This window comes from Aulonocara stuartgranti (assembly GCF_965226115.1).
Source record: "Aulonocara stuartgranti genome assembly, chromosome: 15".
Lineage (NCBI taxonomy): Eukaryota > Metazoa > Chordata > Actinopteri > Cichliformes > Cichlidae > Aulonocara > Aulonocara stuartgranti.
In genome coordinates this window covers 40,279,427-40,306,219 of record NC_138951.1, presented here as the reverse complement: position 1 = coordinate 40,306,219, position 26,793 = coordinate 40,279,427, and the positions used below count along the sequence as shown (strand labels likewise).

At 42.2% G+C, this 26,793-nt stretch overlaps 1 protein-coding gene across 14 annotated transcripts in view; it reads right to left on the bottom strand.

The window, feature by feature from the left end:
• Window positions 1–26,530, bottom strand: part of adgrl2a (adhesion G protein-coupled receptor L2a) — a 94,618-nt gene extending 68,088 nt beyond the window's left edge. For 6 of the 14 annotated variants that reach the window (XM_082506893.1, XM_082506894.1, XM_082506891.1 and 3 more), the window contains exons 1-2: window positions 24,981–26,527; window positions 4,734–4,918 (exon numbers count right to left, since the gene is read on the bottom strand). In XM_082506893.1, coding sequence (XP_082363019.1) covers window positions 4,734–4,809 — 76 coding nt within the window. In that variant the 5' untranslated portion in view covers window positions 4,810–4,918; window positions 24,981–26,527. Of the gene's footprint in view, window positions 1–4,733; window positions 4,919–24,980 lie in introns of all 14 variants that reach the window. The other 8 variants (XM_082506889.1, XM_082506890.1, XM_082506888.1 and 5 more) reach the window with 4 other exon arrangements.
• Window positions 26,531–26,793: the final 263 nt, after the last annotated feature.

The window sequence follows — 26,793 nt, the reverse complement described above, 5'->3', positions numbered from 1 at the left end:
AAATCTGGGGGCAAAATGCTTTATGAAAGACACTTTAGCATCTCCGCCATGACTGACACGGCATCGTATCTGCTGTTTGAGCTGCCGCATCTGTGTCGCGGCCCCAGATCTGGGCACGACTTATGGATGGTGACAGCAAACAACAAACTAATGATGCTTTCCAAGGTTATCTCCGCATAAATAGCCATTAAGAAGAATGCTGACGCGGCAGTCCAAATCCACGAGCGCAGGCTACTAGGAAGCTGTTAAAAACCTTTAGCAAGGGCAACGAGTTAGCAGTCATAGATTTTGGGTTAGTGGAACATCCTTAAACTGCCTCAGTAGCCAGGTGAAGGGAATATCAGTGTTTGGGTGGGAGAAAGGAGAGTGCCAAGATGTCAGCGCTTCACCATGCTTGTGCATGACAAACACCAACCTGGAGCCAGCTGTGACAAAGCCCTAATCCAGAAAATCCCTCCTTCCTTTGCTGAAAATCCTAATGAGGATTTGAAGTACTCGGCAGGGAGGAGACCCGGGGGCTGAGGTTACACCTTGCCACTGCTTGCTCTCCCAGTCATTGTCTCCTTATCTCCTTATTGGCCAAGCCTGGCTGGCGATGAAAGAGACATGACAGCATGGTGGGCCTTCGTACACAGGCCCCACGCCTGCTTGGCTCCGCGGGGAGCCAGATTCCACAAACAACCAGGATGACATCACACAGGAGGTAGAAAGACAAAACCAACAGAGGTTGGTTTAGACACACGAGATAAAAGGGAATTTTAAAAATCCAGCCCTTTAGCCTTTACTGTTTTGCTTCAACAATAAGCAAATTGGAAAGTATGAAAACTTAGCATTTCAGAAAGTAATTATGCAACAACTGATTTGTCTCTGTTAACAAATTAGGTATGGGCCAATGTTTTCAAAGGCTGGCTCATAGCTAAATGCCAAATTAAGTGATCAGGGGACTGGAGCATGGCGACGCAGCGGGGTGCTATTCTTTTTCCACGGACACAACCGACACAAACGAGTATTCAAAAAGGGAAAAAAATGGTTTACTCATCTAACAGTGTTCTCTTTTTATTTTTAAGACAACTAAGAAAGAGGCACCTGGCGCTGGGCAGAATGAACGGCTAACGATTAGTCTGAGATACAGTGTGTGTGCCTTTAAAGACCGGGCTTATGATAACAGGATTTATAGTTTACCTGATTGGATTTACCTGTTAGATAGTTATCTTCTTATCTTCTTGCCCTAATGCTGGTCAGTAAGACACTGGAGCAGAAAATAGAGAACAAAAAAAGAGAACAACGTGGAAAATAAAAAGATAGCAGCCTGCCATCTTAATGAAGTTATAAAACAGGCTTTTATGGTTACAAGAAAAGGCTAAATGGGTCAAATAGGTGGTGCCAGAGCACTGGGAGGAGCCGGGTCCTGCCCTTGCAGGTCCTGGTTCACATTATGCTGCAGGCTTTTACTTCTAGCCTTTATATTTTCAAAACACCTTGATTATTTCTCTCCACAGACTTTGGTGTGACAGCTTTTAAAACCCTTCTCTTTTCATTTCACGTGGTACAATAACAGGCCCTTTCTTGCTGCCCTTGAGAAATCTCAAGTACTTTGAACATTTTAAGCATCGAGGAGAAACTAGTGTGGTTTCAGGGTCTGTGACAGAAACGGGAATTCTCAAGCTTGTTTGCCACTTTTGCCACTGAACAAGCAGCTTTTATTATAGTGCAATGGAAGAGAAAATAACTGAAGTTTAATTTTTGTTGCATAATGTCGACATGACCTACTCGGGATAGTTTTTCTTATGTTTGCTTATACATCTGCAAAACATGATCACTCACACAGTAACATCCGTACACTGTGAAACTGTGACAATTAAATTAAACAAACTTCCCAAAAAGCTCCCAGGATAGGGAATTTCCTGATTAAGTGTTGATAATAATTTCAAACCAACAATGGTGCAGGAAGAGCAGCGTAGGGACAGGCGAGTGTGTCGCAACTTTCACCCTAATATCGCATTTCTAAAACTGAATCCCTGCTCTTCGGTTCGGCCCCGCGTAATTCCAACAATCATCGGGAAAACTTCGACGAGAGCGTGTGGCTGAGCTGGGTGGGAATTGTTATTCTGTCGCTGATACATACAAATCCTTTCAACCCCACCAGAATTCACTAAATTATTTTGAAAGATATGTGAGCCAATTTAATCATGTATTGCAGGGGTAAATCACGACTGTTTTTTTTTTTTGTTTTTTTGCAAAAAAATATTATTACTTTGTAAATTACACCTTCGCCTCATTTTAGGTTGGTTGTCATGGTGATATCCACAGGGAAAGCCAATGGGACAAAAGGAAATAAACCCACTGCTTTACAGAAGACCACTGTGAGCGTGATTGTTGTGCTGATGCACAGACAGACAGAAACATAGGTAGACAGATGAAATGAATGCTATTAATCACTGTGTTTAGATCGCCCTCGCTCTGTTTCACAAGGTAAATTAAAGACTGTAAACATAATTAATTAGTGGAAGGCAAAACATGCGTAGAGCATTGTGAATATTAATGTGTGAAGCCTGACGCTCACCTATAAGCTGAAACCGGTGCTGCTGGTGTCTGTGGGCTCTTTCTGTTTTAAAAGGGCATTCCCACACTTCAGTATTTCACTTCCATGAATTTAGGGGGAATTCAAAAGGTCAAAATTGATTCACCAGAGGCCAAGATATTTTTGTCAAGTCTTTCCTTCTTAATTCTTTTCCCACTTTTTCCAGTCGCTCTCCTTTAGAACTGTCTTAATGGATTGAGTAGTTCTTATGCTAAATTATTTTCACCTGATGTCTCTTTAACAAAGGTGAAGCTAAATTATAGACGGAGAGCAGAAAATAAAAAAGTCTATACTGTAACCAGCACTGGTCTCATATCATCGTGAGTGATCGTAGTATCTATGTCGTAACGACGCCCGTGTGGCCTTTTGTGCAGTACTGTCTGAAACGTATGTAACAAATCAATTTTGGAAATTAATGCTGCAGAATAGGCTGAGGAGGGTGCAATTTTGAGAGATGAGGATGTGAAGGGAAAAGAAAATACGGGGAAGAAATGAGCCCAGCAAATACAGATATTCATGAAGAAAAAGTGAAGGCATGAGACAGATGGTCAGTATCGGTATTGGCTGTGTGTATGAGTCTTTCTTTAGATACAACAAAAAAGAAAAACTGGAAAACTAACTTTAAACTATTTACAGCACTGCACTAACCCATTTAATTCAATTATAAAAATGCATTAAAAAGATATTAGGGGTAGACGCAGTTTAATGAAGCATGTTTACTTGAGGATATTGTTTGTAATGAACTGTTTCTGGGCTGAGATGGGAAAAAGGAGAAGGTGGGTGGGGGGCTCGGGGAGGAGGCTATCCAGCAAGAGGAAAAAGGTGAATGACAAGTGCCATGTTATTAATAAACGGGGCTATTTATGTGTTTTTGAACCCGTTCTCCTCCCCGATTCTGGACACATCGTCATGTCTGTCTCTTCTGCCAGAGTGGACTCACGCAGCACATGCAGTTCACTCCTTCGCACTGTTGCAGCAGATGTGTCTTAAAAAACCATTAGTCTATCGACAAGATTTATTGCAAACCCTGCTGACTGAATTTTGTGGAGCACCCGGTAAACACCAGAGGCAACGCAACATGGATAGGAAAACCTCTGAGGTTTTCCTAAATAGATTAACGTGTATATACACGAGTCTCGTAATTGCTCTTTGCCCGAGGTTCAGAATTGGGGTTTAGTAAAGTGCCAATATTTGAGGAAAACATATAGATTTGTATGTGCGTGCATGTAAAGACAGTGAAATCGTTTCCCCGACTGTTTCCCATACGGTTTCACATTTCTTACATGAAAGATCAAATTGAACCCAGGTGATACATGAGAAGACCATATGGTAAAGCACATCGTGCCAGTGTGACCTGCTACAGTGTAAATGAATCTTGAGAAATCATTACCTTGAAAACTTGAATGAGTAATCCTACATTATTAAGTTTTTTAAGAAGTAATAAAGCAGGTATAGCGAACAGTTGGCGAGATCTTAAAACAGTTGGCAGCAGTGAAGCAAAATCTGTAAAGACTCATCTTATACTGCACGAAAAAGATGCCAACCTCGCTTTATTTTAAATCCAATAATCAAACGTCTAAAGTAAAGCACCTCTAGTCTTGCGATTAAACACTAATAAGTAGAGGATACAGTTTATGAGATAAGGCTTGGACGCATAAATCTTGTAATTACGATACAGCGGAGAGTGATTTAATCAAAACTTAATGCAGTATGATTAAAACACATTCAAGCTTTATATTTTTTGAGGTGTGAAATCTGTGTGCCTGCCTGCCATGAGACAGAACATTTTAGTGAGGAATTTAAAAATGGATCCAGCTCTGATGCCACTGGGAACAACTGACGCTTTCAAGCAGAAAATCTCAGACAAATCACAATTTACCAACTAATGAAACCACTCAAGATTATCCCCCATCCGCCTGTGCCCACTGTCCTCCAAGCTGCATTACTTACACAAGCAGTGGCTGCACCCAGAGAGCAGATTTGGCTTCAGCCACAATGTAACTGCTTATGCTATATGCAGTAGAAAACAATAGCATTAAAAAAATAAGTTTTTTATGTGAGCCTGAAAAAAACAACAACACACTTTTTCAAAAGACGCTATCAAAAAAAAACTAGCAGTATGTTTTTGACGAAAGCAAGAGGAGCTACTTACCCTCTGTGGAGTGTACTTGGGCTAGAGTGATGAGAAACCAGCAGAAAGTGGGTAGTTTCCACAGGGAGCAAGACATGGTGCCAGGTGTTGATGTTGTGTGGCAGATTTGTGTTGTGACTAACAGGTTCTGATTAGAAAAGTCCAAGCCAAGTGGTCTCAGAGATGCTCATCATTGATCCTCTAACCTGCAGAGAACACAAAAAAAGACATTCCCTTCAGCAGTGATAATAATTCAACGTGCGAGCTCTGTCCTTGTGTGATTTCACAGTGGAATTCATCCTGTAACACTCATGTCACAAGGCACTTGATGCTGCATATACATCCCGCTGCAGAAATGTGACAACTGTGAAATGCCACAAACCCCATGCAAGCCACTAAAATAAGCCCAGAAGTTCAATAATCCTGCAAAGGGAAATCCCTTGATGGCAGCTCAATGCTAACTATTTCCCCAGCAGGGAGGGGTGGGGGTGAATCGTTGTGTGTGTGTGTAAGCCGAGGGGGGGCTGAGTGGGATCAGCACCGTGATCAAAAAGACGGATCCCGCCCTGTCCACCTTCTACCTTCTCAAGACCTTTAGCGATGCTAACCTTATCAAAACTGTGTCAACTTGTATTTTCTGTTCCTGTTCCACAGAACACATTTATGCCTTTTGAACATTGTTTAAACCCCTTTAAAATCCCTTTTTTTTGGGCCACTGTCTCACGTGACATCACTTTGATGTGCTAAAACGTAGCACCTTTATAACACCAAAAGCATCTCGCCGACCGAGTAAAAGCTCTGTTGTAAGAGCTGCAGCGCGTCCTGACACGGAGTAAAACGCTACAGCCACGTGGTGGAAATGCTAAAGTAAATGACAGTAACATTTAGTGCTAGAAATATTAATGATAATAGCCCGGATAGCATCAGCCAAAAAGCTTTCCGTGCAGCTTGCTTTGCATTGTCATTGTTGTTATTGTCCATTTCAGAGGTGGTTTTCTTACATATGGGAGCTGTTTTCACATCCGGTTATTTTTAGGAAGGTTGCACACGTAACGAAACGATCAGCAACACGCATTTTACGTAAAAATGTAGCAGTAATGAAGCTACTTTTGGCCGGGGATGCACTACTGGAATCTCACTTGTATCCAAGCGGAGCTCTACTTCTGTTTGAGTGATATTTTATGACCCCCAGACAAACAAACAAACACTACCAAGCAAATGGTCACTTCTCTGTGTTGTGACTGACCACAAACCACCTTATCTCTCCAGTCCCCCCCCCAGTCCCTTACATCTCTCCAAACCAAAATTCCTGTCTCCCCAGCCCATCCATACCTGTCTCTGTTGTACGAGTCTGAATGTTTGTTTTGTATGGGCTTAAAATGTGGTCATAAATATTTTGTACTTGTAAAAAAGATTTGTATGTGTAAAAAAGATTTGTGTGTGTAAAAAAGATTTGTATGTGTAAAAAAGATTTGTGTGTGTAAAAAGAATTTGTGTGTGCGTAAAAAAGATTTGTATGTGTAAAAAGAATTTGTGTGTGCGTAAAAAAGATTTGTATGTGTAAAAAAGATTTGTGTGTGCGTAAAAAAGATTTGTATGTGTAAAAAAGATTTGTGTGTGCGTAAAAAAGATTTGTATGTGTAAAAAAGATTTGTGTGTGCGTAAAAAAGATTTGTATGTGTAAAAAAGATTTGTGTGTGCGTAAAAAAGATTTGTGTGTGGACTTAGAAAAAAAACCCCTGCAAGTTACAAGTACGGATTTTTGACCCTATTTTTCTTCCCTTCATCTGATTGGTCAATGTCACATCAATCACAAATGTAACAATCCAATCAGAGAACAGATGGGTTTGGCTGTCGAGGGGCGCTTTTTTTGAACTGCAGGTCTTTGAAGGGAATAAATGCCCTTTTACATGCCAACCCAGCCTTTTCCTTCATCACCACGAAGGAAAACAGTCTGTGGTCGTCCGAGTTTGGTGATTTTTGTGTCACAGGTCTACATGTTTAATACAGGGACTTCCACAGCCTTTTCAACAGCGCTGCGGACCGCGGGGTGGGGGCGGGCAGTGTTTTGGAAATGACAGTCTTCATTACAAAGCTTTCTTCGTTATGAATTAGCATACATGTTTTTATTGAACATTTGAAGAACTAGCAAAAAAAAAACTCTTGTAGAGGACATAAAGTCAGAGATAGAAACGACAAGGAGCAGGTGCATCTAGTACAGGTAGAGCTGCTGCAAAAACCCACAGAGCCCAGCAGCCAGCATAACAAATTCTGGATCCTTTGCTTTTAGTTAGCATTAGCAGCGTATCCTGCATCCGATGTGAAAGGACTTTTATGCTGCACACTGTGACTCACAGCAATGGTCCTGGGTCAGCCCTGACTTTGTGTTAAATTAATCCTAAAGTAATAATGTTATTTCTAACCACTGATATACCACAACTTTATCCTTTCAACAGCTACTGAAAGTTAGGGGACCTAGCTGCTATCGGATATTTATATAGCGATCCTCCAGCTTCAAACGGTATCACCCTTCAAGGACCTGCAGTTCAAAACAGCGCCCCTCCGACAGCCAAACCCATCTGTTCTCTGATTGGATTGTTACATTTGTGATTGACATGACATTGACCAATCAGATGAAGGGAAGAAAAATAGGGTCAAAAATCCGTACTTGTAACTTGCAGGGGTTTTTTTTCTAAGTCCACACACAAATCTTTTTTACACATACAAATCTTTTTTACGCACACACAAATCTTTTTTACACATACAAATCTTTTTTACGCACACACAAATTCTTTTTACACATACAAATCTTTTTTACGCACACACAAATTCTTTTTACACACACAAATCTTTTTTACACATACAAATCTTTTTTACGCACACACAAATTCTTTTTACACACACAAATCTTTTTTACACATACAAATCTTTTTTACAAGTACAAAATATTTATGACCACATTTTGAGCCCATAGTTTTGCTCTCTTTCGCTACAAAAGCAAATGGCCTCCTCCCCGCCACAGATACAGCGTTGAAGCTGTGTAGGGTGAAACCTAATGCCTACCTGCGCGCCCAGGCATGCGTTTCACAGAACTAGCGGCTCCCTTTTGTCTGTGTGTTTACACTGCTGGGCTAAGCTCAATCCTCTCACTCCCATGGACCATTAGCACATTCACCATGGGATATGGCATCACTCTGGCAACAAGGCTCATAGGACCCCATTAGAAACAGTTTTTTTCTTTTTTAGCACATTCAAAAACACAGTTCCATTTTTTTCTTTCCGAGTCTTCAGCCTGCAATTGTTAGTTAAGATTCAAAGGACTGGATGTTATCCGTTATACTTGCAGCTAACAAGAAAAGACCGTGAGGAATTTTGTTTGTCATGTACAGTCAGAGCTGCAAAACTCGTCTTCAGCTGCCTCCTCCACACTGGAGAATATCCGCGGCCCGAAAGGTCTTTGATCTATTTTGTCTGAGTTCTCAGACAGTGTAATAATTTATCACCGAGAAAACATGCAGAGCACACACATTAGCCAGCAAAGTTATAATTAAACCTGCCATAATCAGCTCATCTAGTATGACATTGTGCCTCACCTGAGACCTCTAATTTTAGAGCCATTTAAAAGAGGTTAACAGGAGCAGAACACACACAGCCACCGGGTATTTAGTTTCAATGGAATAATATGCAGTCATGAGGCTTAACAAATGAAAGTTGATCAAACATGTTGGATTCCAATAAAACTCTGACCCTTTTTTTTCTTCAGTCCACGTGGCACCAATTCAATTTATCAGGTGAGTGGCGACACATAATCAGCCTGTAAAGTCAAGGTCCAAACGTACGGCGTAATCAGCTCTTGAGCTGATCGTCTAACAATAAAGCTGGTGGATAGTGACCATATTAGCTTCATCTTAGCCTCATCGGCTACTGGTTTGTCCACTTTTGCCAAAAGACATCTACGTGTGTTGAGCGGTGGATGATGGTAATCAGTCCTTAAAACTAATACAGTATGAACACTCAGATGAAATGAACAGTTTAACAAAATTAGGCTCCTTAACAGGATCGTTCATTATTTACTCTTGTGTTTTAGCGTTTAACAGCAAAATATAGTTCAAGAGGAATATCTGCACATGGAGAAGGCGGCATTCATTCAGGCTCTAACCCTGGAGGCGTTAGCTGGAAAAAACGAAATCTGTTAAAAATTAGCTTCCGCTCTTGTCATCACATGCCATTGTCAACAAATGTAGCCTCACTTTGCACCAGGTTCACTCTGTGTGCGCACCAGACTGGGGAAACAGAAGCTACTGGATGTATGTGCACTAGTCCTGCTCAGCTTACATCCTTGACAAGACGCTGTGACCTACTTAACGTGTTCGTTTCGATAACCGGTCTATTGGCTTCCCATGGTGAAGTAGTCATTTTTCCCCTTTACAGTTGCTTTATTAGCTGATGCACCAACAAACCTATCGAGTGATCGTTTAAGCCAAATCAGGTCTAACTAAACTGTTATAGCTCGAGTCGACACTTTATGCCAAACGTTATGGTCAAAATAGGTTAAAGCATGCATTTTGGTGGATGCGTGTCTTCTTCATGGCTGAGGCTGTTTGTGTATGTAAACAGGCTGGTCTCAATATGATTTATTCTTCCTTCCTTGTCATCATTGCTTAGTGTAAAAAAAGGGAGGCAGCGCGCTCACACGCCCTGTGTCAGAATGCTAAGACAAAGACGGGATGCCTTTAAACACTTTGCCTTGAAGGCAGCGTAGACCCCCTGCCACAAAAGGAAAAGAAAAAAAAGGACGACTGTAGATCCGCGGTACACGGGGACGGATGTTCTGTAAATCGACGATAACAGTCCTATACTTTAATATATTTTGTATCATGCTGTGAGTGCTTAACATGCTGAGACACCAAAGGCGCAGGCTGCAGGAAGACTGCAGACTGCCGTTCTCCTCATTAAACAGGCTGAGGTCTCCCCTCTCAGCTGGGGGTTTCTTTTCCCTCTCTTCGCCTTGTAACGGAAACTGCCGGTGATCTCATTTTGACCATTTTCTCAAATAGCCCTCGACTCCGGTGTGATCTCAGAGCAGGTTTGAGCATCTCTATAACGCCGCCGCTGCGTCGTGCTTGAAGTTTGGACTCGATACGCAGAGATGCACAGATGACGAGCGCCGCTGTCGACGCGGGTCCTTCGACTTCACGAAACGCATGACCGTAGCGGTCTTCTGTGATTTTTAAGCACAGATTGCTAAAATGTCAACAAGCATCGCAGTGCTTGGGCTAAACGTGAAGCCACTGCAGACAGATGTTTAAGTACTCTGAAAAATGTAGAAGCCACAGGGGCGTGAGCCCAGAGGCTTTAAACATATGTGTGCTTGATATACGGGCAATACAACAGAATGCTTTATAATCAACAACTGTGTGACAAAATTAGGAATTGCAGGAGCAGTTGGTCCTCTTAGGAAAAAAAGAAATAAAAGGGCTTAGTGACTGGGAGGAAGGGGGTTATTAGAAGGGAGGGAGAGAGGATTGATTGAAAAGGACAGTTTGAAATTTAAATGCAGTGGGGGTCTGAAAACAAGAGGCAGATGTGAAAGAATGCTGGGCTTCTTAGACAAAGCTCCTGGTTGTCCCTCTATAGCTGTTAGAGGGCCACAGGAGAATAGAAGAAGAGTTGGGCCATTCTACAAAACGAGGTCTGGGAGAATGGAGGGGGAGCCGGAATAAAGAACCTGAGTGGGGGAGTGGGACACGAGTTACAATGAGAGACTGACAGCTTGCAAGTCTTGCTTGACCCTTGAATTAGCCCCTGAGCTTTCAACAAACCTCGAGAAAGAGTTGGGATGTTAATTGTCACCGAACATCACAGGGATGCAAAAGAAGGGAAACGCAGGGCCAGATATTCACTGAAATGGAAATCAGAATCAACAGACCACCACATGTTGAATGCAGGGAAACACATTTGGTTTCTATTGGGCTTTCCCAAAACTATCCTCATACATTAATTCATACGCACTATAAGAACCCTGTTATCTGTTTCTCCAAAAAACCTGAAACATGGGGCTCAGTCAGAAAATACTCAAGTCTCAAATCTGGAAGAAATGTCTTCTCAAAAGTGACTGTGTCCCTGCTTTGACACTGCTGAAATGTACATTTTGCAAGCGTAGAGATTGGGCTGGTGAGCAGATGAGTCTGGAGCCCCCCACTGAGTCGGATATAGGCCAGGAAGGAATCAAGGCTGACCTCTCTGCTGAGGGAATGATTGAGAGCAGAACAGGACCAGAGGAGCCGAGCGACACCCGACCAAACGCCGTGCGACTGCTGGTGCCACGAACACGAGACCCGACCCTGACACGAGCCGAGCCAGTGAAATACCGGGTCAAACACGCATGCTGCGCGACAGGACTCCTCAGCAGCAGAGATGGTTAATGGAGCAGGGAGCGCAAAGGATAAGGGCGGAGAAAAATTGCATGGAAGATTATTTTCATTTTATTATTACTCTGCATAGTAACATAGCTGGAGATGTCGTGATTAGGACTGCTAGGACTTTTAGTCACACTGTCTGTGGGAGGCTAGCTTACTTGAAACTTTCATGTATTATCTTGTGCATTTCATCATCTGAGAGCACATAAAACCAACTGTTTTTTGAATTTGTTGATCACAACATTTGGATTAAACGAATCATTAGCAAGCCACACTGCACGGAAAAGGCAGCAGCATGCAAGAGGAGCAGAGTGTGACATAAGCGTGGTACTTGTCATGCTCACTGCTCTTAGTGTTTGCACCATTCATCATTTTTATGAGCCACTCAATTAATCGATTAGGGTACTCCCCACTGGTTAGGACATATGGCTACTAAATAAAGCAATCATGAGCTAAGCCCTGAAACACTCCAGCACTTCAATACATTCAAAAATAAATGGATTGTCTAGGAGAAAGAAAAGACAGCATTGTTTTATTTTCATTTCCCTCCTTCGATGTTTTACTTGACAATATGAAAAACAAAACAAAAAAGTATTTCTGGTCTGCCGTAGTTTTACATGTCGAGAAGCGCCGCGTTTATCAGGAAAGATTTCCTGATTTAAGAATGTCAACATACGATATGTTTCAACGTGGCACTTTTCCTCTGCATTTCTAGGCACTTAGTGTTATCGCCCCCTCTGCTTGAATATATATTAAATCCATAGCCTCATAATCACTTTAGCAATGCAAGAAAAATCCTATTAGCGCTGAAAGATACCTACACCTGTCTGTCCACATGGATTATAGGCAGGTGATTTGTCACGGTAACAAAGTTTTAATACGGGTCCCATACATTTTTTTTGTTCTAATTTTGATGTTTTATTGGGAAGTGAAGTGGATTATCTCGAATGAAATTTCAAAATGTCATTTCCACTTGCTGATAGCACAAAACTATTCCTTTCAGGTCTGCAGAGATAAGAATGATTCAGCCAGGGCTGTTAAACGGTGTCTTTGCCAAATGTTCCTCCGCTTAGGAATTAATAGGCTGACATTAATACAGCAAGATAAATAGGCAGGTCAGGTAAGTGAGCCCTGCCATTATATGGGCATCTCATGGTGATAGTACCTGCCAATCAAGTCCAATAAGTCCTTGACAAGGTGTGATTCACCTTGAAATACAGAGAATGCATGCAATATGTAGTATATAGTCCCCTGTTGAGAAACCTGATCCAATTAGTGTGTGCGCATAAATACTTTGCAGGGTTGACGCCCCGAGAGCACATCAGGACAGCATAAAAGTTGGGTTAACGTCCGCTACACACAACCTTTTTTTCTACATATGAGTCACCTCTCATCTAAAACAACATGGCTGTTTGCAAAAGAGGGACCAAGACCTTTTGGAAGCGCAAGGCCTGGTTTTTAGTCTGCGCCGTATTTACACGGATATGCACCAGTAAGCAGCTTTTGTGATCCTCTGCCCCCCTCCAAACGGAGCAGCTGAATGGGTAAAACCTTCGCTTCATCCTTCTATTAAGGACTCACCATCAATAATGCACTGTGATCGTGAGGCGTTATTAAGCAGGATGATTAATTTTTAAGGCAGTGGGCAGCAACACAAAACACGAAGAAAGTAACAGAGACGACGACTTGTGAGAGACGCGTTTTCAATGGAGCAGCGTGAGCGTGAAAATAAGACACTTATTTGCGACTTTTTTTCGTCTAGGCGACGAGAAGCAGAGAAACTGAAAAACGAAGGAATGTTTTCAGTGCACCTCGACTGACAGATATGTCATTAAGTAAATACTTGGCATACGCTGAATTTACATTCCGGACAGTCTGCATCATCTTCTCCTTTGTGGCTTTTATGTTTAACAATGTCTTAATAGGAGCTTTTACCTAGACTCAGCTCACTGCAGTGCCCCTAATACAATTTCTCTGTATTTGTTGATGCATCAGAGGCAAAAATTGGCAAAAATTGCATCAAATCCTGTAAAACTAGTTATTGTGTTACTGTGGAAATGTATATATTTTTGAAGAATGTTAATTCTTTCAGATTAGAGGCACTATGCTTAATGTCTAATTAATGCTTTTAACCTTTCTGTGGCTCAGGGGAAGGACAAAGCCAAAGCCAAAAGGGCCACTGCATCATCTCAGTCATCAGCTAAACAGGAAGAGAAGCAATACTGTGCGAATGATTTCAGCAGTGGATGTACAGTAGCGTACTTCATCCGAGCGCATTTCTATCCCACTACTGCCGAATCTATTTCCAATCTAAAAGATGGCATGAATGCCTTTGTCAGACAGGGGGAGCGGCGTATGTCAAGCTAAACAAGGTATAGCGCTGTGTCTCGTCAGGAAGCTTAGACAAAAGAAGTGCGTGTAGTCTTTCCTGAATGCAATCACTTGTCAGCCCTAAATCTTCACTCAGTACTGCCGTGACAGGTAACGGTGCTTTTTAAACCGATGAATGTATATTGGCCTTTTTTTAAAGATACAGAAAATGTCTAAAAGGCATTTTGCTGCCGCTCACAAATGAATGTTTTACACACTCTGCTGCACAATAACATGAAACATATTTTCATTAAAAGAGTGAAAAAGGGGTGAGACTACATAGTTAGTTTTTTTAAAGAAAAAAAGCATCTAATATGGCATTTATACACAGCAGCACGACATAAGCGAGTAATTTGGGTTGCTTTGAATTTTTGGGGAGGCTGCTTCATTAGATTTCCTCGTGCCGTTCCAGTGTCACTACTCCTTGCCCTCTGCCCACCTTCAGCTGTGAAAGGGAGAGGACAGTTTTGGGGCTGAGCTTTCTCTACCGTCCTCATTTGCATAACATCAGCAGCGCGAGGGGGATTGTGATGCAAACAAGCCAAGATTGGCTCGTTCCATCTCCCCCAATTTTAATAACTAAGGTGTTATAGGTTCTCGCTCCCGCCTGCTCACTGTACAATGGATCAGCCTTCTTTGAGACTGAGAGAGAGATTCGATTTTTTTAAAAATAGGTGGAAAAGTTTCAACTGCAGTTTGGATGATTAAAGAAAACTTGCGTGCAGTTGACGTAAGAGCGGCGCTGCTGCTGTTGCACTTTGCCCGAATTTAAACACGTGGCAGGCCACAGGAGGATAAAAAAATCTTCATTATGGGCGAAAACATCTCTTTTCACCAATGTTCCTCATTTCCCAACTGACCATGATTTGGGCTTGACATGAATAAAGAAAAAATATGTAAATGAATCGGTGGCTTATGTTATCGTCCCCTGCCACCCACAGTAGGACAGCAGATACAGCAATCACTGCTTCTGCACCTTGTGTATGTTTAATATGTGTTTGTTCCTTTGTGATAACAAAAAAAAAAAGGGGGGGGGGGGGGATAAACAGGGCTTTCTTTTGTTGTTGTTTTTTTTCTCCTTCGAATAACTGGACCAAAGTCAGGGAATCCAAAGACACAAGGAGAGAGAGAGCAGACAAATACAGGAGACTGTCAAGCAGACTGCGATAAAACATTCACTGTGAAATTATCTCCCTGTCATAAGGTCCTCCTGTTTTGAATACCAAAGGGATTCAAATTCCCAAACAAACTATGAGAGGTTGACCAATTTTGTGCTCTGCTAAACGATAGCGGATTGCAGAGCAGGTTGTAGCTTTGAACCACCGCGGTTTGAGGTAGCAGGAAGCCGAGATTTTAATCTCTGATGTCTGCATAGGTAATCCATTGAAGTGTAATTGCTACAGTTCTAAGTTATACAGAATAATGACAGAAGAATGAGACTCACTATGAATATGAAGTGAGTGAGAACACAAAGTCCCCACAGTGGCAGAGGAGCAAAACACTTTGACAAGGACTCTTGCTGGGGAGGAAAACTATCCTCTGAAGAACAACAAGCGCCAATATGGACGCTGTTTTTCTTTTTTCTTTTTTTTTTTTAACAAGACGCACCATTCGGAGAAACATAATGAAGCGAGCCGCGCAGATGAAATGTTAGGATTTATGCGACTAAAGCGGCTAGCTAAGATGAACCCGTTCCTGTTAGCAACAGCATTTCATCTTCATGGATACCAAGGATGTGAAAGAGAGGTGAGAAAGAGGTGAATTTACAAAAGAGGAAACAGTTACGTATTTATGAAATTAATTAAAATGCAGCCGAATGTGTAGCATGCAAACTTTCTGGAATTTCCACATTAAATATAAGAGATGCTGCTTGCAACCTTTTGCTCTGTGTGTTTTCTTTAAATATCGCTCTTTGCAAAAACATGAAAATCCAGGAAGCTTGAAAAGACTGGAAGGTGCAACCTAATACTGACTGTGGGTAACTCGTATATGTTTTTTAACACTGAAAACAAATGGGTATATGGAGGACTTAATGTTATGAAAGGTAACTACAGAATAAAATCAATACATTTAACATGTCATCCTCCTGGGTTTTTTTACACCAAAACATCTGCAGCAACATTTGGCATTTTTTGAGCCTGCTGCTGCTCCAGTTGTATGAATTGTGTCTGAATTCACTTATCATTTAAATATCAAGCATGCACCTGAGAAAGTCTTATGGGCAGTGACTTTCAGAAAACGTCTCCAAGTAATGCTTGCACAATCCTGCTTTTTCCACGCTGCTTCCACGGGAGCCTCGAGCCTTTTCAGGTGAGAGAATAAAAGATCCCTTTTTTTCGTCTCTATTTTTTGGCCCTTGCAGTAAACTGTAAAACGAGTAGGCGTTGCAGCGTCTGCAACATTCACCATCTCTCGCTGATTGTTAAGGCTCAGCTTTGGTGTCTGGAACCCACATTTCAACACCACCGTTTACAGAGCAAATGTTCGTCTTAGGTAGACCTTTAAAACATAAATAAAAACAAGCTAAACATTTAGGCAAAATTTACTACCTCACCCTGATACCCAGAGAGATGTTTTCAGGGAGCACAGAGAAACTTTTCCATTCTTTAGACACGTCTCTGCCTCCTTGGAGTTGAAGCTTCTTGCCTACCCTCGGGCCGGGCTGATGGTAATGGCTGCAGGAGCCACTTCCTGTCAGCTCACTCCAGACTCACTAGTAATCAGCTCGAGCTGATGAATGACAGAAATGCCACTGGCTCCACTTTTTGCAACGACGAAAAAAAAAAAAAAAAAAAGCACCAGTTTCTGCCCCCCCACCCACCCATTTGACTGTCCTCTTTACACAGCTTTTTTTCCCCATTTCCATCAACTACTACAAAATAGCACTCATCACATTGGTTCAGCTGCTGATGCTGAAGCTAAAAATGAAACATGTGTTGCCGGGCACAGATGCAGTACTTGAGAATTTGTAGAGCTTGCTCAGAGCTTTCTGTCTGGTCATCATTTAACCTTGCTTTCATTTTATCACTGGGTGATTTATAAGGACGTGAACACATGTTCGCTTTAATGGTCCCAGTACAAAAACACAGCTATAAAGTAGATAAAACTACTTTTTTCCCTGCTTTGGCTTATCTGTTTATTTCTTAGCAGGTCATGGCATTTTTTGGCCTCATTTATCTCTTTTCATGCCACACACACACACACACACACACACACACACACACACACACACACACACGAAATATCCACCAAACACAAAACCTGACCTATTTTTTTTTTTCTTGAACAAACTAAAATTACACCTTTAAAATTTTTTGTTTATCGAGCAATAAATATGTTACAGCATTGCGAGGCTGCTTTTTACACACCTCAAATTATTGTTAATTTTTAAAGTTATTTAAGAAATAAGCAAAGCGATAAAACTCTTAAACTACAAAGAGAAATCCAAATATCGTTCAATTTTAATTTCTGAAATAATCAAAAATAATATATGTAAAAATGTAGCAGCTTAAAAAAATGCATTATAACACAACAAAGAAGAACATTTTTGCCACCTACGGAGATACTGGACATTTGGCCGGTAATGAAATTTTAGCCTTAAATATTTATTACATGCTGTTATTGTTTGCGCTTATTGCAAGGAATCTATACGGTGAGCATCCTCAGTTTTATTGCAGTTGTGCAACTAATAGCATTTCTTCTGCTTCTGCACGTCCTGCTCAGTCACAACATAACAGATGTGAAGTATAAGCTGCAGTTCTCACACTCATCTTAATTACTTAAACCGGTTTGCTGTGGACTGAATTAGACAAACCGGTGGCTCTAATGGATAAAGCAGTCAGGGTATGTGTGATTTATAACAGAATTCACACCAGCAGAGCTGCCTCACACCTCATTTAGAAGGAGGCACGATGAATTATTAGGGCAGCCTGTATATGTCTTTTTCCTGTGCAAATGCCAAAAAGATCAAATCAGTACAGAGACGCAGTGAGGTGTCAATATTAAGCACTCCAAATTTCATTATAAATACATGAATAATTTGACGTCTCCATCGACACACACACACATTCAGGAGCAACTTCTCTGCAGTATTTAAGATGTTCATTACCTCACCCCCACGGCAGTAGAGGAGGAGTTGGATCCAACAGGCAGCAGTGAATGCCAGGCCTGGCACAGCTGTACAAGCAAAGCTGTAAAGAGAAGTCACCGGCCACTGTCGCTCAATCTTTCCCTGTGTTAATCCCACACTGTCTGCATGCACGTCAGACCCATTCCTCACATCCTTGCATTGCTTTTCACACCCCTAAGTTCAATTTGGCAGGAAAGTGGACACGTTGCATCACTTCTCCTGGCTGAAAATTCTCTCGGCATTGTTCCCCTCCAATAATCTTGTTTCTGAGACAGCATGATGGCTATGTTATCATGTACAATCGATTCGCTAGTCATTTTCTGCAAAATATTTTCTTGCTTCTTGCGTTCTCTTTCAGGTACTCACTGAAGCGTGCAATGTGAACGCACAAACCTGAGTTTTACTCGTGCATTTCCACACCAGAGCCCGGCTTTGTGACTTTTAACAGCGGCGCGGCAAATATGTGTACATATGAGATTTAAAAGCCTTTAATGCCCCTGAATCTCTTCGTAGCTGATCAGATCATCTTCTGAATGGCCTCGATACACAAACATGCGGCGTGTGTGTACAGAAGAGTCGGCTCCATTTATCTGCATTCATCCTTCACATTATCATGGAGGGACAGCTTGCTGTCATATCCCAGACCGTTCCTGTGGCTGGACAAATGCGCTGAAAAATGGACCCTCAAGTGTTGGGCACGTTTTACTAAACAAGCCCCTCTATGTTTTATAGACTTACAGAATTTTATAGCCGAGCTCCAGCGGAACCAAATCCCGGCCTTCGGGGCAGAAACTTTATTTTAACATCTCTCTTTTTTGGGGGGGAGGACTGACATTTTGTCCTCTGCCTTCAAAATGTTTTCCCAAGAAGCTTCTCCTCAGTTGACCTACGCAGAGACCATTGCCTCTGGCTTGTCACAGGGAAAAGAGTGATGCGGTTCTATGGGTAACAGAGAGGGAGGCTCTGTACTGAGACAGCAGCAGGTGCAGCCGTGACAGTTGCCGTGTTGTTGCTAGCCCCACACTGTAGTCAAGATGAGGTTCACAGATGTAGCCACTCAGTGCAGTGGTTTATTGGCTGCCTGAAACAATGCATCTCTGTCAAGAACAACTCCTCCTAAGGCCATTTCAGCCTAACAGTGCTGCGTATGAAACAAGGCGTAGAAAAAGCTCATTCTGACACACAAGGTCAATTCAGCTCCACAGCAACACAATCAAAGCTCCCCTCGCTGTGCCAAAAAGCAAAACAAATACCAACCCGGAGCAATCACGCTCAAACGTGGAGGTTTCAGCCACATTTTCATATTCAGCCATGTGCATAATAATAAATATAACAATAAAAATATCAATAATAATTCCAGTGGCACCTTGAGATTTATTATCACCATTTATCAAAGCATATTTGTGACTAATTATTAGCAGCGCTACCTGAGGCTGCACTTTAGCCCACATGCACTGAGTAAAGTAATGGCACCCATTTTCCCGCGGCCCTTTTCATTTTTTTTTTCTCCCGTTGGACAAGAGAAAGCAAACCTGATTCTTTTCTTCAATTCAGATGTGAAGCAGTCCACAAAGTCCAGTCCAACCTTGTGTTTTGTTGAATCTGAGAGTAGTAGAGATCTGAGATAATATGACTATTGTTTTCCTGTAAAGCACCCAGTCTCTGCTTGTTCAATTACTGGAAGGAGCCTCAACGAGGGCGGTTAAATCATTTGCAGAGACATTATCTACGCAGAGAGAGAAAGACAGAGAAAGAGAGGGAGGGTGTGTGGCGGGGAGGGGGGGTGAGGAGGAGGGGAGAGCCGGCATAGGGGCCAAACTTTAGTTTGGAGAGGAAATAGAAACATTTTTGTGGACCACACATGGAGGGTGCTGCGAGGATAAAAGCAGCAGGATTCATGATTCACTGCAGGAAATTAATAGACTAATACAGTTCTCTGTTTCACTGCCAAAAACCACATAATAAGATAAAATTGTTTTCATTACAGGTGATGATGGATATCTATGTAGATTATTAAAATGTACACAGAATTTATGAGCGCGAGAGAGACCGCAGAATTTCCTTTTTCCTCGCATATGTCGCCTACAAACAAAAACCGACTCACGAGCACTCATCTGTCAGCGTGAGCAATCATTAGGAGATAATTTGATTGTTTTTTCAACCTCGGCTGTGTTTGATGTCTCTGGCATGGTAGCAATTGAACAGACAATTATTTTGTTGATTAGCTTAGTTTTTAGCAACTTACCATGCCTGTGATATTCCTCTGAAACTCCCAGACCAGACGCTCAACTCCATCTGACTTGGCAGCTACGTTACAAGAACAAAGCTTCTGCACTCCCTAACTACATACTGTAAAATAAAATATCATGAAAGAAAACCACCGCCTAAACAAATAAACGTATAGAATAAAATATGCAACGATGGGGGCGGTAAAAAAAAAAGCAGAACAAAACATGTATTTGGCAGGACTTTAGCTGCAAATAAGGAAGTGCACCATTTATGGGAGTGGATCTACCTGCAGGTCACTTTGACTTTTTAGAGTATTTTAACACTGGAAACACTGCTGTGTGTTTTTGATGGATTCCAAAATGCTTCAGTGTATCGTTTTCTGAATCATCTCCCAGTAGATCAATATCCAAACACTTAAGAAGAACTCTAAAACCAAATATTCTCACATCTTTTTCGCTCATTTTTCATCCACTGGAGAAACAACTACTGCTTTTTTAGATATACATATATATGTATTAGTTTTAGTTCAGTGTTTCTGTTCCCTACAGATTTCTTTAAGAGGGTCCCGGTTCACTAGACTGCTAAACAGTCAACAACAAACAGGTACGTAAATAATTTGGTATATTTAAAATACAGCCCCAGAAGCAAACGCAAATAAAAGCGCTGCCACTCAAACGAGTAAAATTATATTGAAATGTCAAACTCGACTTACCATTTTTGTTCGCTGCAAGAATGTCGGCTTGAATATACTGGAGAACATCCATATCCCATTGTTAAAAAAATAAAGAAGCAACTTTTCTTACTTGCAATGAGTCACAATTGTCAAGGACAGCAGCCTATATGGAGGAAATATATTGCTCTGCTGTGTTTACCCACACCATCCCTAAATAAGAGCCCTGTCTTGTTGGAAAAGGGGCTTTTAAATGTGGATGTGCTTCGCTCGCCTATAATCCAGCCGAGACATTACTCCTTCCCCTGGCAGACGTCCGCAGATCCCCCCTCTCTCCCAGCCAGGCCTTGCTCTCCGCTGCTATGGCAGAGCCGCAATAACTGCTGTTTGCTTAGAGCCTTGCCTCCCAAGTTCTCCTCTGTCACACTGAAATTGAATATTTTCCCAAATAGTGTTGCAGCTGTGCACAGATAAGGACAAGTCCTGTTCACATAGCACAAAAATGAGACTGTGTGTGAGTGTGTGTGTGAGTGTGTGTGTGTGTGTGTGTTTCAACCTTCTTCAAATTACAATAGGAATAAATGTAACAACTTATATATAAAAGCATCAAAAATAACCACAATGTCAGGTCTGAAAATTAAGAAAAAATATTTTTAAATAATAAAAAAAAACATAATTTATTTGCAATCTCGCTTTTTATACCTCTAGAGATTAATATAAAAATGTTTTTTTTTAAATCACAATTTGTTGATCAAATTTCCACCCAGTGATCTCTTGGCAGAATTTTCTTTCACTTCTCTGAGTGACCTAAACACACGTTGCTAATACGAGCAGTGTTTTGAACACATTGTAAAAAAAGGCAAACAGAACGGCGTGCTACGCCCAGTCATCTTGTGACCAGAGGACACACAAAAAAGGAGATTTTATGACCCAGTTTTGCACTTTGCACGGCCTTATCTCCAAATACCTTTCATAAAAAGAGATGCCAGATAAGCTAAGGGAGACTGCCACTTAGCCAGTGCAGACATCGTGACATCTATCGGCTAACGCTCATGCTGTTTCTTGTCATCAGACTTTGAATGGAGCCCTACTTTCCACTCCCAGAGTAATGTTCTGCTAGGAAATTATTTAGGCAAGCAGAAAGTTTCACCTGCCATTTCAGGGGCACCGAATCCCCCCGCTGCACCAGAGGCCTTTGGCAAGTGGAAACAAATGTTTCACAAAATGGCAGGGAGGGGAACACACTAGCGCACTAGCGTTTTACTGATTGCCAATCGTAAAATAAAATCAGTCATGAAAGGGGAGGTACACTGGCCCACCAAAGCCCTGCACATTACATCAAATTTGCCATAGCTTTCTTTTACAGCCTTGTTTATTCCCTTTAATGGCAAGCAGTTATCCGCACAGTATGACTCCATGTAGGTGGTTAAGGCAAAAGAAAAGATTGCATCTGAAAACACAAACCCACAATTCACACGCCAAATAAGCAATGGGATGTAAATCTAACTCCCTGCAATCCTCTTCTGCTGACACACTCAAAGCCTCCATCATTTCTTTTATTATTTGGGGGGTGGATTATGCTGTGGAGCAGCTAGCACATCATTTGCAACAACAACTACACTTTTAAATTGGTCATTGTTCCTTAGCTAAAGACTCTGATGCGCAGGAAGGACAGCAAAGATGGGCTCACACGAACGAAGAGCATCCTGACAGTGCGAGGCTGGCACAAGCTATCCATGCAGCCACAAAGCAACCTTTAAATCAGTCGTAGTGGCTCGCCAATCGCAGGCTCACATCCACACTCATGACAGAGAGACACAAAGCAAAGTGAGCAAATGCCACCACCGGTCAGCATGTGCAAGCTCACAGTGAATAAAATCGATAACAAATTACCTTAATAAAACCAGAGTGGAACAAGTCTGGCTTGTTGGGATATTAGAAAAAATCTGGACAGGCAATGAAGGCTGCGTCATTTCTGTTTAATCCACACGTCAAATATCCAAAAAGCTCAGCTGCTGTTCTGAGGAGGGGACCATCCCAGCAGAAAATGGAGCTAGAGTCCATAATGTGGCAAATTTGGATGTGTTCACACCCACTCGCCCTTTCACACTCGCTCGAGAGCCTTGCGTTCTATGACAGCGTGGTATACCAAAGTTTACTAAGGAGTGATATGTCTCCCTCAGACCCATACAGGAGTGTGCCGGGCTCTATTGATCCGCCAGTGGAGACGAACATGCAAGCGAATAGAGGCAATGTGGGGCTCTGGCACATCAAGAGCAGCTTCAGTTCTTTGAAACCGGACGCACTTCCATTCAAACGAGGCTACAGACTGAAAAAGGTGCTCTCATACTGGTAAACTACTCATAATAGCCGGGCTTAAGATATCAAGCAACGACATCTGAGAAGACAGTCTCCTTCTTTAGGACGCATTCACAGGTAGATTACATTATTTCCACTGAGTGTAGATAGACCTGTATTTCTTTTCAGACTCCCACACAAAATCACACAATTTTATTACTACTTTAACCAAGAATCAAACATCGCCAGCATTTATACATTTTGAATTTCGTGTCATTTTCATCCCCCATTGTTTACTATAACTGACTCACTGTGAGGATGCCATGGCACGTATGTTATATGCAAGATGTCAGAGGGACGTGTGCACAAGAAGAATGGAGAAAGAAACTTGAGTTTTACTAGCTCACACACTCATTCTGAAGCCTTTCAGGATCAGCCAAAACCAGTGGCAGAATATATGACTCCTTCAATTGTGCAAGGACCACTTTGATATGCTAATATGTTCCTTCCAAACAGCTGGAATTTGCACTCACATTAGCCTAATTTTACCTTTTTTTTAATACAAGTACAAGGCAATGGAATCATCATCACAATACTAAAAAACAAAGTATTCAGGGAGCAGCAGCCATGCTTCTTATAAATTCCTTAAATTTCAACACTTTTTTATTGAGAGTATGGATTTGTGGAGAATATGAGAAGATGAACAATAACTTTGCAATTAGGTTTATTTTGTTTCTCATTTGAAAAATTATCTAAGAATATACGAGGCAAAAGGGGGGAAAAAATCCTCTTTTACTCTAACTCTATAACCCGCTATGGACAAGTACGTATACGTGAGAATGTGTTGTGCAGATATATTAAAGACAGACATGAGGGACATCTATGGACAGTACTCCAGGCAGGAATTCGAAGGTCTGTCTCTCGCCTTCCTAAGGTTAGTCCTGAACCCCCCAAAAGAGAAGAAGATGAAGAAGAAAAAAACTGTGGGCATGTGAAGTCTGCTGGAGCTAAATTTAACCCAATCCTCTGATCGATCACTGAAGATTGCTGCTCCGCTCCAGGCAGCCATGCATCAGCGGTGACCGCTGTGTGTTTCTCCAGCAAAAGGAGAGGCACGCACCGCACCGCATGTGCGCGTCTCCCGCCTCCTCTTTAACACATGGTTGACAAGACACGTTCGGAATCGGTGGGCCTAAATAATAAATGCGCAGTAAAAGGATCTAATTTTTACTGCCACTCTGCGCCCACTGGGTTTGAGTTAAGTGTAAGCAAGCCAAATCAGTTCCTATTTTTTATGCTCCCGTCTTTTTATTTTTATTTCACCATTTCATTCCAATGTCACCTTCCACCCTCGGAGCCAACTGCCTCACAGGCTAGCTCTGAGGCAAAACTAATTATTACATCTCTAGTTGAGGCTCGAATTATTTTCTGTCTGTTTCTTTCTTTCGTTTTTTTTTTGGGGACAAATAGCCTAACCCCAATTATAATGGATTAGCCCGTGAATGCTCTCCAGAAACAGGCAGACAACACTTCTCAGGTCACAGCTTCCAGCGTAAATCCCCATTCAAAGCAACAAGACCCATCAGTGGATTTAAAAAACCCTCAGTGGCCAATACCACCAGCAAAACTCCACCTCAACTTTGGAGGCATAAATCCCAATTAAATGACGCTTTACGTGTTCTGGTTCATAGAAATTGCGCTGCCGAGCCCCCCTACCACACACACACGTTCACAAACACACACACGCACTTTAAATTTGTTTCAATTCAGACGTTCAGACTCGGCAGCCGAACAAATCAATCCACATCTGCTTATGTTTTGATTAAGCACTTTTCAATTAACCACGGCACCCGTCGGTACTCCACTGCAGACTGTGTTGCTCTGTTTTTTTTTTAATTCATCATTATTATTATTTTAGTCTCGTTAAACTTATGGCGCCTCTATTATAATGCGAATTTCCTAAAACAACTGACTCAGACACAAAATCTGACTCGCCATCTGTCGTTTTCTAAACAAGTTTCGAAACGCAGGTTCAGAAGTGACCGAGGCAGAAGGTAAAAGTTACTATACCTTAGTTTGCAGTTTGGATGTTTCATAAGTTTTGATGGTATTAATGCGCAGAAGGAGGGGGGTAAAATAAAATCTACTCTTACCTTTCTCGAAAAGCAGTGTAGCCACGCGGGGCTTGATTGAAGACAGTGAGTAGGAAACTGTGAGCTGTATAAAAAAGATTCGTTTAAAAAATGTCAGATTGTGGAAAGGCAGTCTGATGTGAACTCCTCTGCAGCGAAGAGAGTGAGTCTGCAGGTCTCAGGCATGCTCGCCTTGTCTGGGACAGAGGCTGGCTTTCAAGCGGCAGGTCTCCTTTTCTGCCCGTACATTCCCCTGCACCGAGCGCACACTTCCATGGCACGCAAGGTGTTGCTCTGAGCTCAGTCCTAACTCATCAGCCACCTCATGCACACCTCTGAGCGGCTCATACAGTCTCGGCTCTCCCTGTGCGTGCGCCCTCACTCCCCGACGCAGCAGCAGCAGCAGCGGTAACAACAAGAGTCAAAGAGAAGCGAAGCTCGGGGACCAAAAAAACAAGGACTTGAGTGACTGAGAGGGACAGACAAGAGTGGGGCTTTTCAGTGTCTGGTGGAGGGGAGAAGACGAAGATCTCTCTCCGCTACTGTAGCCGCCGCCGGTGCTGCTCTCCTGGCTCCCCTGAATGATACTGTGTGGGGACTGGGCAAGTTTCAGCGGCTAGCCTCTGGTAAAGATCCCGCTCACAGTGTTGAGACACTTGGAGGAAGCAGCGCTGAGCGGGCTTCCAGTGAACAGCGCCAGTGCAGTTGATACCAGGCTGCCGACTGCAGGAGCTGTCTGAGCGCAGGTCTACACTAAAACCTGACATGGATTCTAGATCCACCACGGCTCGGAGTCTAGACGCATCACAGACTGTCCTCATCAACTTATCATCATGCCCGGCAGGACTGTTCTCAGCTTATTTTCCTACAGAGGGGCTATTCCACTGCATCATACAGAAAGTAAAGCTTTATTACGAGTGCAGCGCCTTCATTTTTGGCCCCACTTTTTTTCTGCTTAAAGAAGCGACACTGCCTTCCTTTTGGGTATGAGAGGCCCGTATTCTGTCACAGTAGGCAGTCCGGCCTATTCAACCAATGACAGTGGAGTCATTCTACTGTAATACTACCAAGCATCAAAAGAACACGGACGTGCACACAGACCTTTTTCTCCCTCGCTCAAACCAGCCCCATTTGGACAGCACTCTGGCCCATGCAGCAGTGGTCAAGCTGCCGCTGGTGTGTAGAGCCAAGCGTGTGCGGAGCCAAGCAGTTTTTCAAATCAAGAACCTCTTCAGAGTCGTGAATGTATTTTTCCCCCCTTCTTTTTTTTCATCGCTCCTCTTTTCCTTTACATGATTCATGACACCATTCAGCAGTCAATGGATTTCCTTTCAGGCTTCTGGGACTTTGACCCTGGCACTCCTTACTGCATGCAGTATGTTATATTGGTTTTCTACATTATACTCCACTGTGGGTGAAATGCAGATTATTATACTTCATCGTGCACAGCATTTCTTTCTGTAATGAAGCTGAGCTCTGATATATGTTTTTTTCCTATTAAAACAAACAAATATATATATTTATGAAAGTTTGAAAATCTAATTATCGGCACAGCTGTTATTTGGTGTTTTTTATTAGGGCCACTTTTTGGTTTCACAATATCTAAAAATAAACACAGCTGTTTTATGTTTATATTTGAGTCTTGCTAATACTTGGAGCGTGCTGTAATCTGGTTAAGGAATGCCGTTAAACATCAGGTAGAGCGCAGGCACACACCTGGCTTCAATATAAAAAAAGCCCGCTGTCTTTCACCCACTATGGGGAAATGTGAAGTTGAGTCATGCTTGCCAGGTGAAGGTGAACGCAGGAGAGGGGCAGACTTATGTTTTCATAA